Below are 17344 nucleotides of genomic sequence, written 5' to 3' on the forward strand. Positions count from 1 at the left end.
GACAGGCCAGCTGGTGACACAGAAGAAGGGGTGGACAGAATTACAGCAAGCCTATGTCACTGCCAGCAGCTGGTCCACCATACTAATTCTGCTTTAAGCTTCCAAAGTCATCATAAAAGACCAAAAAACAAAAAAAAGTCACTGTTCTTTGAACTCTTCAGGTTCTTCAACTACCAAACAGCAACCCTTCACCTCATGGCATATTACTTTAAGGTAAAGTCTCTTCAGGTTCCACTAGAGGCTTATCAAGCCTTTTTCATTTTACTTAGATAATAACTAACGCAGCAGGACAGAAGGCCCATCAGCAGGCGCTCTGGATACGCTCCACGTCTGACTGCCCGGAGCCCCCAGTGCCGCTTGACTCAGCCTCTGAGGTGATCAGAAAAGAGTCTGATGAGCAAACTCAAGAGTTAGCCAGATGAGGGGAAAGCATTTCAGGGCATGGAACGTCCACGCTGCTTACTATGCACAGAGGAACAGAGGAGGCTGCCAGGAGAACTGAGATTTGAGCCCTGCCCGCAAGGAGCCCACACTGGCTACAGGAGCAGGTACGGGCCATGTCCTCATCCCAGGAGCAGGAAGAGACTTAACACAGTTTTCTTCCTTCCAAATCTTTGTTGCTTGAATATTCCCCATGTACCCTCCATTTATTTACTAAGCACCCACACCTTTAGTAGATTTAAAGGTTCCTGCAAGTGGCTATCAGTCTGGTAAATGAAATACTCCTTTTAATCAGGCTGTGATAGAAAAGTTCTGGATTCTTACCTGAAGGCAGCAGCTTTCGGTGTGCAAGCTAACACAGCGTTAGCCAGTTAACCTGTGCTGTCTAATCAGTTAAAGGGGGCCAGGAAATGCCAAGGTTAAATGTTTGCCGAGAAATTTTAATCTGTGGCCTAACAGAGTAACAGAATCTAAATCTTCATAAAGCTGTCTTCTAAAACTGAGAAACTTAATCTAAAAGCTGACGTTATGATGACCACCTACCAGGAATCTAAGGTCAAACAAGTTTCAAAAGAGTGAATACCTGCCGATTCCAGGGGCACCACGTGGAGTTTAATCATGCTACCAATGTAGGTCGGTAGTGTTTCTACAAAACTCAGCACCTGGAAGTTTTTGTCTTTTGCAAACTCCAGAAAGTCATCCTGTAGTGTTTTAAGGGCGGGAGAATCTGTAGAATTATAGAGAACGAGAACGTGACAAGTCCTGTGTATCTAGTTCATGATAAAATGCAGCCACCTTGCCAATTTGGGGAGGAAATTAGGGTTCTGATTCAAGGTAGTGGCTTATTTTCTCTACTTCCTAAGAAGCCATGAAGACAAGAGTAAAGGGCTAAAACCACCCGAGAACTGAGGAGCCGGCTGCAGCGGCAGCAGTTTCTCACGTTACCGGCTGCCAGGAAGTAGTGCCCAGGGCCGTGCGGTATGTAGGACGGAGGTCCCGCAGCGTGCTGGCTGGCACGCCCACGTGCATCCTGAAGCACCTCTCACCAGCAGAGCCTGTGTGCAGTCACAGAGCACCTGGCCCTGCCTGTCCCCCACCCTCGGATATGAAAGGGCAACCAAGAGGCGCCAGGTCTCAGAGGAGAGCCTGCCACCGGAGAGAGACCGGTGAGCCACCGGAAAACCTGAGCACAGCAGACAGTTACAAAAAACTGGCATCTCTGGATGATTTCAAAAGAAAATGGATCACAGAAGAAAGAGCTGCTGGAAAATAAAATCTGACTGCAAAAAAAACAAAATAAAATTCACCAGAAGGTTTCAAGGTAAAGGCCAGTAACTCTCCATAAAGCAGAAAAAAGAACATCTGAGCAAAAGGACAATGGCATATTAAGGCTCAATCCAGGTGTCCCAAAATTCTGATTAGCAGGTGTTCCAGAGAGAAGATGCTCATTAACCCAAAAGAAATATAGTGCTTTATAGTTAATATGGTGAATATCTTTAAAGCTCATGTATATTTTAATAGTTGATTTTCCAAACCTGTGGGAAAAAACAGCTCATTGGTAATTTGGAATAATACTTAAAGCAGAACATTATGTATCTTTAAAAATTGTAAATATTTAAGATAGTATTAAAATTGTTTTATTTCTTGAGAAAATAATGTGTGCTAAAAAAAAATGTGCTAAGTCACTTTAGTGATATCTGACTCTTTGAGACCCTAATGATCACAGCCCTTCAGGCTCCTCTGTCCATGAGATTCTCCAGGCAAGAACACTGGAGTGGGTTGTCATTTCCTTCTCTAGGGGATCTTTCCGACCCAGGGATCGAACCCGTGGTTCTTATGTCTCCTGCATTGGCAGGTGGGCTCTTTACTACTAGCACCACCTGAGAAAATAATGGCTAAGAAGAAAAAGGGACGGTATCAAAGAAAAATTAACCCCAAACTAAAAGTTTTCCATGATAGTCTAAACACAACGAATATAGAAACAGTCAAATGAGGTAATACGGTCAAGTTAGAAACTGTCTTCCTCCTCCTGTATACCTGGTGTTAATACAATGCCAATTTCCTTTTGAAAGAAAGAAATTACCTTTGCTGAGTTCTTTGACTTCCAAAGAGGGAAAGAGAAGATAGCGAATATTAACAGAGTATTCAGCCAGATGGGATCCATGATGAGGGACGCTATAAAAAATTATTCCTCTGGTATTGTTTATAATAGTACTCATTTCTGGCTTCTTCGAGGCTTCCAACAGCATCTTTTTGACAAGAAGACCTAGTCATACAGAAGGAAAAGAAAAAATGTGTAAGCTAGTTTCCTTTGCTTCATTATTTCTTTAAAAAAGGCAAATAAGAATACAGAAAGAGATGCTTTCTTTAAAAAAGTTGAAACAATCATTCTCTGTAGTCCAACAAGCAAGGCCTTAAAATATTAACACTTAGTCATGCTCCTAAGCCTCTAAAATATGTAGCACAAGGCTGCACACAGGTGAGATTCTAGAAACTGTTTGTAAGGCAGCTCTTACCTCACAGGATGCCCTCTCCCAGAGAAGAAGGTCGGGCATTGCACATTGAGTGCCCATCAAGGAGGTGAGTACGCACGGCCAGCCCCCCGCCCCACTAACCACCACTCCATTAAGACAGTACTAATATTAAAAAACACAGACTCTCGTATCCTGGAGAAAACAAAGCTGCTGTGGGAGAAGGCACCTTCTCTTCTGTCCCCCAACCTGGGCTTGCAGCTGACAGGGAATCCCAAGGTAACATGGATGGTAACAGGGGGCTCAGGATACAAGTGTTAGGTCCACCTTTCCGCCCAAAGCCCAGGCGCAGAGCCAGCAATCCTGAGCATTCATCAGATAAACTAGGCCAGGAGCGGCACAAAGGCCCTCTGCAAGGTGGATGGTGAAAATTTAGAACTGGATTGGGGGAGAGGGTTGGGAGAAACAGGAGATGTGGCTAGCCAGCAAGCATGAGGGCCAAAGAGCCGAGCCCTGCGATCACGCCGCCATCGCGGGCTCCGGCCAGGAGAAAGCAGACCTGAAGGGGGCTGGGGCTGTGGGCACCACAGCAGTGACGGACTCTCAACAATGGCTGAGAAGCAGGGAAGAAATGGGGGGGCCCTGGGACCAGCCGTGCGTGCTGAGTGATATTTACAAGTCAGGTTTATACATGCCATGGACAGCTTCTGACATTTACTCATTATCACGCTTAATGCCTCATGAAAGCATTAAGTGGCAAACTCATTTGCTTCTTTTTATTTTCTCATTTTCTTTTTATATGATCTGTTACTAGTCATCCCTTTCTAGAAAAATAAACCATGGAAGGAGAGTAGTCATTTTAAACCTCCAAGCTATCGCCAGAAACAGTAATTCAGGGGAAAAGGAGCTACCATTACATAGCCGCAGAAACTTCGCCTGGCCCGTGGCTGACAGCTCACAGTGCTGGCTTGGCAACAGGGAAACACACTTACCTCCCATGCTGTGTGACACCCATATCACTGGCCTGTCCCCAACACCAGCAGCTCTGAGCTTCCTCAGAAGTTCGTTGCTTCTGAATGCGATGGACTTTCTGACAAAATGAGGACAGCAGGTATGACAGGACGCTGTCGCTCTCCTCCACCCCCAAATTTTGCTCTCCACTTTTTAAAGCAAGATCCTTTGTTTACTGGGCCAATTCTATAGGCTATGTTTCGGAGTCAGGCATACCTCCATTCTCTCGGGTTGATTTCTGCAGTTGCTTATTCCCCATTTCTAACTGAGTCACACTGGCATAAGTGGAAATATTTCCTAAACAAGCACTGTTTAGGCATCTAGCATGTATCTGGCAATTTTCAGGGATCAAACTGCACCCACCCCGTCCCCGCCTTAGACTGTGCGGCCCCCTCTTGCTATGTGGCCTCACTGGAGACCACACAGTCCAGCGCAAGCTCACCTGTGGAGTCAGCTCTCATTGCTGTTTAATTCTACTTGTATTTATGTTACAAACACTAAGTTTCCATCATTTTGGTTATATTCCTTAGAAACAGCACAAAGCTAATCAGAATCAAAGCATTCAAATACATATTTTCAAACTAGAAGGGAACTTTAAAGCTGTCTGGTCTAGTAGTTTTAAATTGTGTATCTGGAGAATCCTTTCTTTAAGTAAAGGTTTATGAGCACTCGTCTGAATTAAGTGGGGAGGGAGCCCTGTGGACTTGCCCACTGACCCCTAGGCACCATTCCTCCAGAACCTGGGTGGAGATCATTCAGAGATAACAGTTTGAAAATACTGATCAGACCAACTCCCTCCATTTGCAGATCAAACTTCCCAGACGAGTGAAATGACCTAAGTGGCTGGTGAGTCAAAGGCAGAAGTGGCTACAGTCTGGCTCCTGAAGCCCGGAAGTCGCGTGCTGTCCCCTGTACCTACAATTGGCACATACAACGTACAAGTGACAGAAGGAGCCTACACGGACCAGCACCTCTCTCGGCTGCCTTTAGGTGGTGTGCTCAGGAACACAAAAGCCAAAAGCCTCGTGTTTACTTCCAGGAGTTAAGGAGACTGTGCTCCGAATCCGTGGTCCTTACTCAGTTCAGTTCAGTTGCTCAGTCGTGTCCGACTCTTTGCGACCCCATGGACTGCAGCATGCCAGGCTTCCCTGTCCATTACCAACTCCTGGAGCCTGCTCAAACTCACGTCCATTGAGTCAGTGATGCCATCCAACCATCTCATCCTCTGTCGTCCCCTTCTCTTCCCACCTTCAATCTTTCCCAGGATCAGAGTCTTTTCCAATGAGTGTTCTTCACATCAGGTGGCCAAAGTATTGGAGTTTCAGCTTCAGCATCAGTCCTTCCAATGAATATTCAGGACTGATTTCCTTTAGGATGGACTGGTTGGATCTCCAGTCCAAGGGACTCTCAAGAGTGGTCCTTACTATGAGAAGAGTTTTAAGTGAACTATGTTAGGAACCCAACAGTAATACTCTAAGCCTTTGGTATTTTCATTACTTATAGCTAACTCTCTCTAGAAGGAAGAGGGAAAAGGTTAAGAAGAAAATCCTGGCTGTGACATCAAAGACAAAATTCCCCTCTCTCCCGCAGGGCCACCTGTGGCCCGGCCCCTTACCCTCCGTTACCTTTCTGTAGGGCACTTGGCTCTCCAGTCGCTGAGGCTGGTGTCATACTCCACAGATATTATTCGGAGAGCAGGACAGTCTCTTGCTAACCAAGACTATGTAAAATAAAAGGTACAAAAGGAAAAATATTAATTTCCACTGTCCCACTTACTTCTTAGCAACTGAAATTTGTAAGTAAAGGACCCTTGTAATATTGACAGCTAGTAAAAGATTGCATTGGAATCAAGTGTAAAGGTGATCAGAAAAATAATTGCAGTATTTTATCTTTATATCACTGCTCACAAGGTGATATCAGTATTTACAGCATAAGGTCTATGTAGGTGTTAAGAGTATGCTCAATTTTAATCTGCTATAGACAAAAGCAGGGCCTGTTTTTGGAGTCTAGATCAAATTGGATTTTTAAAAGCATTTAATAGAAAGCTTTGATCTCAGGACAGATGGAACAGAGTGACGGAGGAAGAGATCTGATCTGAGAGCTCAGAAATACTGATTAGAGTCATGGTTCTGTCTCCATGAACCCAAGTTTTATCATCGTCTCCATGTTCCAGTGTAACCAGAGAGAGGGTGCCAACTATTCTTTCTGCTGATAAGCCCTTGTGAAGGTGAATCAGCAGCAGTGGGACGGAGCCCCAGAAACTATACATATTTACAGCATCAGTTTTCACTGAGCTTTAGGTAAATTTCATTCAGTAAATTCATCACAGCATTTAGGCTCTTTAGGAGAAATAATGTCAAAGAAATCCAAAGCAGAATTACTTCTTCAAAGTCTGTCTATTATTATAATTATTAAAATCATAGAACTAGTCAACTGTCATTAATATATTATTTACTGAATTATGTTTTTAGTGCGAGTGAACTATTACTGGCTTTTACCCCTGTTTTTTTTTTCACTTAATACACTTTGTGTCATAGAATGGACCCAACATTATACAACAGAGTGACAAGCCCAGCTGTTCATGTAACATACTATAGGTGTCTCTAAGGGAAAGAAAAACTGCATGAAAAAAAAACCCAGTAGAAGGAGAAAAACAAGCAAGTCACAATGAGGACCCAAAGCCTGGTGGCACAGCGGTGTGTCAGGACACGGGTGGCCCGCCAGAGGCAGCCGCTCCCCTACCTTGGGCCAACACGCTGTATGTTTGCTTTCATCTTCTGAGGCCTTTCCAGTTGAATCCTGATCACTGTCCTGCTGGCGCCACGTTTTGAACGCCGCTCCCATCAGGCCATGAATGAAAAGGACATCTGCTTTAACGGGCTGACTAATAGGCGGGAGAGAGTTTTGAAAAGAAGCAGAAAAAAATGCGTTATCAAAGTATTTGATAGGAATCTACACAGCACTCTCTTTGGCTGCTGCTTAGCAGGTTTATATGACATCAAATCAGCTTTAATTAAGACAAGCTTTATAAGCACAGGTTGGCTGAGGAACCCTAAAAGAAATTTGGCAAAGACATATGGCACGTGCTCACTGCTGTCTCTATAAGGATGGAGACACAGCTGGCCAGGCAGACCAACCAAAATCAACTGCAATGCACTTAAGAGATCAATGAAGTGACATGTCATAGATTACCCTCCAGAGAATTCCATGAGAATATTACACAAATCAATAAAAATATTTAAGACATTAAATAATATGCTAATGTAGTTTCAAACTCAGTGTGCATGAAAGAGATTCTTTTTATCAAGGAAAGTGTTGTTTACCAGAAACAGAGCAAATGAGATTTTAAAGTAACTTTATTCTCTCTTTGTATATGACATTTTAAAAATTATAATAGCATATTACTTGCAAGCTATTTATAATACACACACAATTATGCCACACATATAAAATACATTACCATATTACATTATTTACTAATGAGAATTAACCAGGCCATCTATTTTTCAAGTTGAAAAGAAGTTCTTGCTATTTTCTGAGGTATTATTTTTAAAGTGCCTGACAAAAATCCAAGATATGTGTAATTTTTTTGTTGTGGTCCTTTTTATATTTATTGTCTTAGCAATGATACAGCTGGAAATAGTGACCAGAAATAACATTAGGAAGGAGCATGAGTCAAATGCATTATTACAGCTCATTCTGTCAGGTACAGGCCTTTATACTTCGCCTAAGCTTTCTCCAATCCCTTGAGTCCCAGGCCCAGGCTCATTTGGTGCCTGCATATAACAATGTCCTAGTTCCTTTTCATCCAGATCAGCCTCTACAACCCTAATCAGTCAATAACTTACATCTACATGAAAAAGTGTAATGTAACAAAAATGAAATAGGCATCACAAAGTTTAAGTGAAACACGTTATAAAAGGTGAATGCAGTCTTCCTAAAGGTAAGCCCTTGGTAGAAAATAACCCTGGTGACTTAGCTGGTTCCCATTCTTTGGTGATTGCAGACTGTTGGGTAAATGAGGTATCTGTCGTATTTGTACGGGACTTCACGGGTCTAAAGTGTGCAGAAGGCAGTTGGAACGTGAAGCTCTCCAGGCCCCCCATCTCTGAGGACGGAGCGGCGCTGGGCCCTTACCTGGTGCGGTACTGCGGATGCAGCACGTACACGCCGTCCTGGTACTTGTCTGGCACAGTCTCTCGGTCCAGGTTAGCCAGCGTTCTGGCGGCATGGGAGGCCTCCATGATGTGCTGAGACTTGATTGCTTCCGCCAGTATGGAAACCCAGCCTGGTGAAGAGAACATACTCCCTAAATACCAGTCCCCATTGCTCTCAGGCTGTTGAGAGGCTTCAGGCTGAAAAGGATGGGAGGGGGGCAAACCTCTGCATCGGTCTGCGAGGAAAAGCCTGACCACCCCAATTCCATTCTTCCCCAAGGCCCTCTGGCTCCCACAACACAACGCCATGATGTCCCCAGCCATTTTTTTTCTTCGTTTAGAAAATATAACAAAAGTTGTAATTACTAGGGATGTCATAAATGGTAAGAAAAGGTCCTATTTTGCTTTAGCAACGATTATTAAACTCCGTGAGTTAATACCAGTTATTTCATTCTGATTGGCAGTCAGATTAGCAGGCCTTAATATCCATGAGGAAGTTGTTTCTTTCTTTTTTTTTTTTTTTTAGGAAGTTGTTTCTTAATTATGAACTTGTTAAGACCTGAGGTTCAGAGGAAAAAATATATATTTTTTAAATTGAAGTATAGTTGATTTACAGAGTTGTGTTAATTTCTGTGGTACAGCAAAGTAACCCAGTTATACCTATATCCATATATTCTTTTTTATATTCTCTTCCTTTATTGTTTATCTCAGGATACTGAGTATAGTTCCCTATGCAATACAGTAGGACCTTGTTTTTTATCCATTCTCTATACAACACTTTGGAAAAACTTTCTTAAAGGGAGACAAAGAAATACTTTCTGCAGTACCATTGCATTTCTTTTTGATGTTTTTGTTGTTTAAAAGTGTACTGCTTTATGTACATAAATATGTGTGAAAGTTTATGCATGCATGCACACATCACACACAGAAAGATCTAGAAAGAAGACCAAACTAACAAATAGTCACTACCTCTTAGGAGGGCAGGCAGTTGGGATTGGGGTGGGCTCTGTATAAAGGTGGGTTTAATTTTTTACTGTATCTATGTTCTCCGAAGTATTTACAAGGAGAGTCTGTTCATGTATTATTTAATTGAAAATAAAACAAAACATGGGCTTTGAAGTCAAAGAGACTTGGGCATCAAATTTCTGTGCCCTGCTTACTTGCTATGGAGCCTCAGTCAAGTTACTTTGCTCCTTTGACCCAAAGGAAGGTTCTAATAAATTGATCTATATAAAAACTGCCATTACCAAGCCCAGCAGGTGCTCAATAGACAGCAGCTTGTCCTCATGTCCTCCTCCCACTTTTCTGTGGCAAGGTGTTGAGAATCACTGTGATGATAGGAGGCCGTTGTTTAATAATTCAGAAGAAATTTCAAACCCAACAATTCTCTAACAATATTCTAATTTAAAAGAAAACCCCTCTTCAAAATCTGTTGTAGAATGCTTTATAATAAATGATGTTTTAAAATTCTACCTAGAGAGACATACAAGTTTGTTACTGGCATGTACAGAAATGTGGCTTCATTTTTAATGGAGTCACGAGAAAGGCAGCACAAGAGAAAGCATGGCACACGCCATCCCCACAGCATTTTTCAGTTGACAAAGTAACAAAGCCCGAGATGCTTCACCTTTGTAAACCATCAAGTGCTCCCTGGAAAACTTGTGTCTTTCTTAAATATTTACTGTTTTTTAATTACATAACCTCTGAGTATATTTTAGTTGTAAAAATAAACAAAAACAGCATTTAAAAATGAACATCCCACTTTAGCATTCCCATCATTTCCAATTCCCATTTATAGCCTCAGAAGTAACCCAAGTTAAAAGTCTGGTAGATACCCTTCCAAACCTTTTTAAAAATTCAACTACATGCCTATAATTTATACATATATACTGTAGCTCCATATACTTTTATTTTTGCTAAATGGAATTACACTGTTCCTACTGTCCAGTGACTTGATTTTATACTTTAGCCATGTACACAGATCAAATACCAATAATGAAATTGAATCAGTAATAACAGTAATAATAATAAACTCCCAACAAACAAAAGTCTAGGACAAGATGGCTTCACAGGCGAATTCTACCAAACATTTAGAGAAGAATTAACACCTATGCTTCTCAATCTAGTCCAAAAAATTGCAGAGAAGGGAATGCTTCTGAATTTATGCTATGAGACCAGCATCGCCCTAATACCAAAACCAGACAAATATATTACAAAAAAATAAAATCACAGACCAATATCACTGATGAACATAGAAGCAAAAATTCTCAATGAAGCGTTAGTAAGCTGAATTCAATGTACATTATAAGAATCATACACCATGACTAAGTGTGATTTACGCCAGAGGTGCAAAGATGGTTCTACACCTGCAAATCCCTCAGGGTGACACATCACATTAACAAATCAAAAACTGTGGATTACTATGTTGTATACCTGAAACTTATGTAACATTGTACATCAACTATACCTCCATAAAAGTACATTAAAAAACAGAAAGGGAAAGCACAGAGAAGAAAAATTTTGGAAAGATATGGACAGAGCCTCAGTGACCTGTGGAACAGAATCAAGAGGTCTAATATACAGAACTGAGGTTTCGGGAGGAAAGAGAGAAAAAGGAACAGAAAAAAATCTAATGATACACTTATCTATAAACTTTCCAAATTTGATCAAAACATCAACTCACAGATACAGTCAGCTCAGTGAACACCAAGTAAAATAAACATAAAAATAGACTAGATACTTCACAGTCAAACTGCTGAAAATCTTAAAAGAAGGCAGAGGAAAAAAAGACACATTTCCTATAAGAGAACAAACGGACCTAAGAGACTTCTCATTAGGCTACACACACACACACACCAGCATGGTGACAGGAGCCTGCTCTTGGTGTCTTGGAAACATGCCCCCAAAATTTTTGCTTTGTTATCAATAAAAGATTTATGTTCCAAAAAAAAAAGGAGAATAGAGTGATATTTTTTAAGTGCTGACAGAAAAAAAAAACACCACATTATTAATAAAGTATTTTTTATCCATGGAAAATAACCTATCCCTGGATAATAAAAGTCAAGATATTTTCAGAAAATGAAAGGTGAGCGAATTTATTGCCACCAGACTCAGGTCTTTAGGTTGAAGGGAAATGATATCAGATGCAAATTTAGATAGAAAGGAAGGTAGAGTTCTGGATATAATATGTAAATAAAAATTTTTTTCTTATTTCTTTAAATTAATCACTTGACTATTAAAAGAAAAATAACCACAATATATTGTGACGTCTATGGCCTGTAACATATTATAGTCTATAATTATGACAGTACCACAAATGATGGCAGAGGGCATAAAGTAAATTATACTGTTGTGAGACACTCACATTATATATGAAATGGTATAATATGAATTCAGAATAGACTGTTTTAAGTTAAAGATACAATCAAAAAGTACACATTAAATACTGTAAAAAAGCTGAAAGAGGAGAAAGAATAGAATATAAAACAATACTCAAGTAACCCCAAAATAGTCAATAAAGGAGAAAAAGCAAACAAAAACCAGAAAGGGGGCAAACTGCAAGACAACAGACATAACCAAATAGTATCAGTCATTGTATTAGAGGCAAACAGAGAAAACACTCCAATGAAAGGGGATTATCAAGCTGAACTTTCTAAAGACGATGCAAGTATGTGATGTCAATGAAAGATGTACTTATTTTTAGGCACAGCAAAATGAAAGTAAAAGAGAAAAACACAAAAGACATGCAATGCAAACAGCAAGCATTAAAAAAAGCCAGTTGGCTATTTTAATACCTGATAAAGTAGCCTCCAAGAAAAGGAGTATTACCAGTGATAGAGAAACTACTTAATAAAAAAAGGAACAATTCACCAGGAAGAAAAATCTGACAGAACTAGAGGGAGAAACAGACAAATTTACAGTCACAGTTGAAGAATTTAACTTGTCTTGGTAATTGATAAAAACTAAACAAAAGATCTGGAGAAGATCTGAATAACATAATCGACCGACTTGGTTTAACTGTTACATATCGATATAAAACACTTCACCCAAGTACAGAACATTCATTCATTTCAAGCACAAATAGATCATTCACCAAGATAGACCATAAAACAGGCCATCACACAACTGTCAAATTACCAAAGACTAAAATCCTCCAGGGTATGTTCTTTGAATGCCTGGAATATTAAACTAGAAATCAGAGACATATGGTTGCTGCTGCTGCTGCTAAGTTGCTTCAGTCGTGTCCGACTCTGTGCAACCCCATAGATGGCAGCCCACCAGGCTCCCCCGTCCCTGGGATTCTCCAGGCAAGAACACTGGAGTGGGTTGCCATTTGAAGCCATTAATCTTTGTAAATTATTCCAACCCACTTTTAAGTAACCCACGAGACAAAGAAGAAATCATAAGGGGAATTAGAAAATATTTCAAACTGAATAATGATGAAAACACATACAAAATTTGAGGGATGCAGCTAAAGCAGGTTGGAGAACATTTATAGCTCTAAATATCTATATTAGAAGATAACTGTAACGATTTTAAAACATGTTTTCAAATTCTTTTGACACTGTTCTCATCAAGAGGGGATGGGTCTAAAACCCTTTTAAATCCCCTCCCCTCAAATATGAATTAGCCTTAGTGACTAGCTTTTAATCAATAAATTTGGCAAAAATTACTTCCAGTGCTTGATTTTTTCGTAAAAGGCAAAAGAGCTTATTATACCTGGCTCTTTCTCGGAAAATTTACCCTTGGAATCCAGCCACCATGCTTTAAGGAAGCCCAAGGTTGGTGTTGAAGGAAGCTAATGCCCCTAGCCCTGGCTAAGCTCCCAGCTGAGAGCCTGTACCAATTTACAAGTCGTGTGAGTGAGCAATCTTCAAAGTGTAACCTCCATCCCATGGTTGAGCTGCCCAGCTGATGAAGCACAGAGCCCATAAAGGCCCTCCCTACTGAATCTTGCTTGAATTTCAGATTCATGCACAAAATATATGACTGCTGTTTTAACCAGTGAGTTTGGGGTGGTTTGATACACATCAATAGATAACTGAAACAAGAAAAAAGGTTAAAATCACTGATCTAAGTTCCCACCTTAAAAGAAAAAAAAAAAAGAGGAACAAATAAAATCAATACAGTGAGTGGTTCTTTATAGGAAAATCTGTGATCCCTGAATCAGACTTCATTCAGTAAGTTAAAAACTTCTGCTTATCAAGACACTCTTAAACATACATTTTAAAAGAAACGGAGAGAGATACAAGAAAAAATATAATATAAATTCATCATCTCTACTAAACATTGTTGAACACATGCATGCATATGTGCACATGTGTATGTACACATTTATTTGTATATATCACCCTGCTTTTTCCACCGAAAGAGCAAAGACACCCCAGGAGCAATAAGCACATCGAGCTAGCACCCAACCCTGGTCTCTTAACAACCAGCCTCCATTAAACGAAAACGGGATTCTCTGAAGAAATGAGCCTGGAACACGGTGTTACACCAGCGCGTAAGGAATGCCTCCCAAAATGAAGTGGGTACATCAGAGAACACAGGAGCCAGCTGGCTGGGCTCCACTGACCAAAGCTGGGACAGTCTGGCGTCAAATGACAAAGTACCGTGGTTAAGTGGTAAACCATCCAAAATTAGGAATCCATGTACCCATACTGATAGGGAGGGAGGGAGGGAGGGAGAAGGAAGGAAGGCAGGAGGCAGAGAAGGAAGGGCTCTTGCTTACAGCAGAATGCCAAATGCTGAACCGTGAACGAGGCAGGGATGCTGCAGCTGGAAAACCACCATCGTGCAGGCATCATGACAGAGATTAGAGCAGGCGGGAAATGTTATCCACAGCATCTCCCCACAGGTGGTTTATTAGTTACAAGGCGGGGATATCACCTCTCTTTAGTCTTCCTATGTCTCTTGGTTACCCAGGTCATATCAAAGATGGTCGTCATGGCCGAAACTGCTCTCCTGTGACTGTCCACACACTGATTAGCTTAGGTGTGGATTATCCACATGTCTCAAGCAAGTCTTTGCCCCTACTGAAATGACATGCTCTAAGGACCCGAAACTAACCCTAAGCAAAGCCTTATGTCTGTTGAGAAATTAGCGTACCACAACGGAGGGGTAGAGGTGGGAGAACAGAGGGCTGGATTCCAAATACTCAGTACATAAAGTTGTTACCTGAGCGAACTATAGTAGAATGAAGATGTTCATTCAAAGCCATATTTCCAAGGATACGCATTATATTTCTCTGTACTTTAGGACAGTCCTTGTGAAGTTGGTACAGCCTCTGCAGTAGTTGCAAGCCTCCATTTGCTTCAATTTTATCACAATGTGTGGGTATCTAGCACAATAAATTAATGAAAGCTCACTTTATGTTGCACAAGTTCACTAACCAGATGACAGAGCATGCTGGTGGGCAGCCAGGTGGCTCCTGCTCAAGGAAGAGACCCAGGGAGACCCCCAAACTCTCAGCCCAGCTCAATAAATCGGCCAATCCCCATGTGTTGTGGGAAGTGCTTTAAAAAGCACTGAAAAATGAAGGCCACTAGGACTTGTGACGTTTTTATTCTTAAAAGTCATTCTGTTTAGCTCTTGGTTGGATGGAACCATGATGTCATTATTTCAGAACTGTTTCCATATATATGGATACTTTGATTGGTTTCAAACTCCATTAAAGGGTCTTCTCCCCTTGAGAAACCTGCCACCTGACGCCAGAAAATAACCCCTGGGTAAGCGGCAGACGCTGCTTCTGCCGCCATGAACTCCCAGACACAGAGAAGCAACACCTGCGACCCCCACACAAGCCACAGCTGGGGTCGGGGTGGGGAGAGGGGTTCTTGCCTCAAACTTAAGAGTTGGACATTTTTTTAAAAGAGAAAGATCAGGTAAAAATTAGAAAGAAAAGGGGATGCACATTTTTAATGGAGAAAAGAGATCAAAGAAAGCCAAAGGAAATCTATGGATTAAGGTAAGAACTGACCCATGACAGCCTGCCACAATCCCCAGGGTGGTCTCGCTCTTTATCCTAGCACTTAGTTTTATCACTTAGGTGACACCATGTCCTGTAGATGCAATGACTTTCCCTCTCTAAATTCTTATTAAATTTCACCACATTTTAAATGCATTTAAAAGTATGCCTTTGGGACATAGATCAACTGAGATATGTCATATGTTGAGAAGTTTCTGGAAACTGTTACGTCCCATGCACTGGACGTACTACTGCAGATGCACCTGTTGTTTCAGACACCGGTCATAAGTCACAAAAAAGTCGAGCTTATCCTCCCACATTCCCTTTTGAGTGTGTTACCACACTGATTCTGTTTGGTGCTCAATTCCTGATTCCACCAGTGGGAGCTGAGATGACCAGAGAGCACTGCACTTTTGCGCCATGTCTAACGGTTCCCAATTAAGCTGGAGCATTTAGAACCGATTGTCATGATGTGGGATGCCCTGCCTGCATCAGCCTCACCAGGGGTGCCTGTTACAAATGCGAACTCCTGGACCCCACCTCACATCGACTCCATTCAAACTGCCAGAGGTGAGTAGGAATGTGCATTTTAAACATGCTTCTTGGATGAGTTTTATGCACTAATGCTTGAGCACCACAGTTTGTTCCTTTTTTCTTTATAAAATCAAACCATGATCATGATAGATATGTTGTCATAATGCAAAAAAAGGTTTTTAAAATCATTGACATATACATGCTATGGTTAAAATTCAAGGCTATGGTCAAGTAGATACTTTTGCCAAGCATTTACTTTTTTCCTATCTTACATCTCTGGCACATATTTCGACTGAAAATTAACTCCAGTTAAGTAATAATATCTGTAAATTTTAATATTATTGATAATATTACTTGCAAAAACTATCTGAGAAAGGTAATGGAAGACAGCATAACTCAAAGGTAAATGCTATATTTAAACAATAAGTTGCTTTATGTGCAGTTAAGATTAAATCTATTTTTAGAAATACTTAGCAAAGATGAAATTCATGTACTGGTGCTAAATCATGACTATCGATGCTAACAATTGAGAAAAAAGCAGAAAAACAAGCAAAAAACTTTTTTCTTTTATAAAAAATTAGAATTACTTCCTTTGAATGAATCAACATGTATAATTTTTTCAGTGTGATCATAAAATGTGACCGTATTTTTAAAATGTAAATTACCTCAGAATGCTTTACTAAAGCTTCCAAACAGAACATTTCCACTGTAGCTGAAGGAACTTCTCCAAAACTTTCCGCATAAGGAAGTCCATTTCCTCCGAAACACCATAAACCACCCTGACAATGAGATGATTAAAATTCTTAGTGAAAAAAGGGGCCTAATATTTTTTGTTTCACAAAAAAAGCAAAAACAAAAACAACCTCTGTACTATATATAGTAATTAGAAAGAACTAATATGTAGGACTCAAAATATTTTGGAGACTTACAGGGAACTTTCATTATGCAAACTGTTGCTAGACTAGAAAACATGTGGGATTATTCTTAGAAGACAGCAGTCTTTGAGACTTCTCATTTCTTTCCTCTGTGTCCTCTTATCTGAACGTACAGAGACTAACACATAAATCTTCACCCAGTAAGAAAAGCCAGAGCTGAACAAATAATGTTCTGGTGTCAGATTATGCCAGTAGGGTCTACCTAAAATCTATCAATCAGAATAATAGAAAAGGCGTTACTAGAAAAAGTTAAAATACAGACAATAATAACTGATCAAAGAGCTTTTAATTAAAAAGAGGGGTGGGGGGTGAATTCCCTGGCAGTCCAGCAGTTAGGGCTCAGTGCTTTCACTGCCAGGGCCGGGGTTTAAGCCCTGGTTGGGGAGCTAAGATCCTGCAAGCTGTGCAGTACAGCCAAAAGAAAAGAGAGAGAGAAAACTTTTAAGCCTTCTTAAATTGAAATTCAAATTCATATGGAAGAATTAACAGAAGAGTTAGGAAAATTATGAAAGAGAGGAGTAGTGGGGACTAGTCCTAGTAGACATTAAAACACGAAAATAAACTTGGAAAATTTCAATTCTTACTGCAGATAGCTAACATGCGATAATCTCCTACAACTCAGTGAGAAAATACCAACAAGGCTATGGAAAAATGAGCAACAATCAGAAGCAGAAAGTTCTTAGGAAAAGAAATATAATGCCTCTAAAATATATGAAACAGCACCCAACATTGCTGGACTGTCCTTAAACCAAGACCACAAAAGCTTTACGGTGGAAAAAGCACTTCAATGCACCACATCCACTGTTCTCTTGACCCTCGGGAGTTCAC

General features: G+C 40.6%; 1 protein-coding gene across 5 annotated transcripts in view; it reads right to left on the reverse strand.

The window, feature by feature from the left end:
* SERAC1 (serine active site containing 1) overlaps window positions 1-17344 on the reverse strand; it is a 55198-nt gene that overhangs the window by 3133 nt on the left and 34721 nt on the right. For 4 of the 5 annotated variants that reach the window (XM_043888180.1, XM_043888176.1, XM_043888179.1 and 1 more), the window contains 8 exons: window positions 16247-16360; window positions 14258-14420; window positions 8061-8211; window positions 6666-6807; window positions 5549-5643; window positions 3905-4002; window positions 2525-2707; window positions 1025-1168 (listed from right to left, as the gene is read on the reverse strand). In XM_043888180.1, the coding sequence (XP_043744115.1) occupies window positions 1025-1168; window positions 2525-2707; window positions 3905-4002; window positions 5549-5643; window positions 6666-6807; window positions 8061-8211; window positions 14258-14420; window positions 16247-16360 (1090 nt within the window). The remainder of the gene's footprint in view (window positions 1-1024; window positions 1169-2524; window positions 2708-3904; window positions 4003-5548; window positions 5644-6665; window positions 6808-8060; window positions 8212-14257; window positions 14421-16246; window positions 16361-17344) is intronic. The other variant, XM_043888178.1, reaches the window with a different exon arrangement.

This window comes from Cervus elaphus, chromosome 26, assembly GCF_910594005.1.
Source record: "Cervus elaphus chromosome 26, mCerEla1.1, whole genome shotgun sequence".
NCBI lineage: Eukaryota > Metazoa > Chordata > Mammalia > Artiodactyla > Cervidae > Cervus > Cervus elaphus.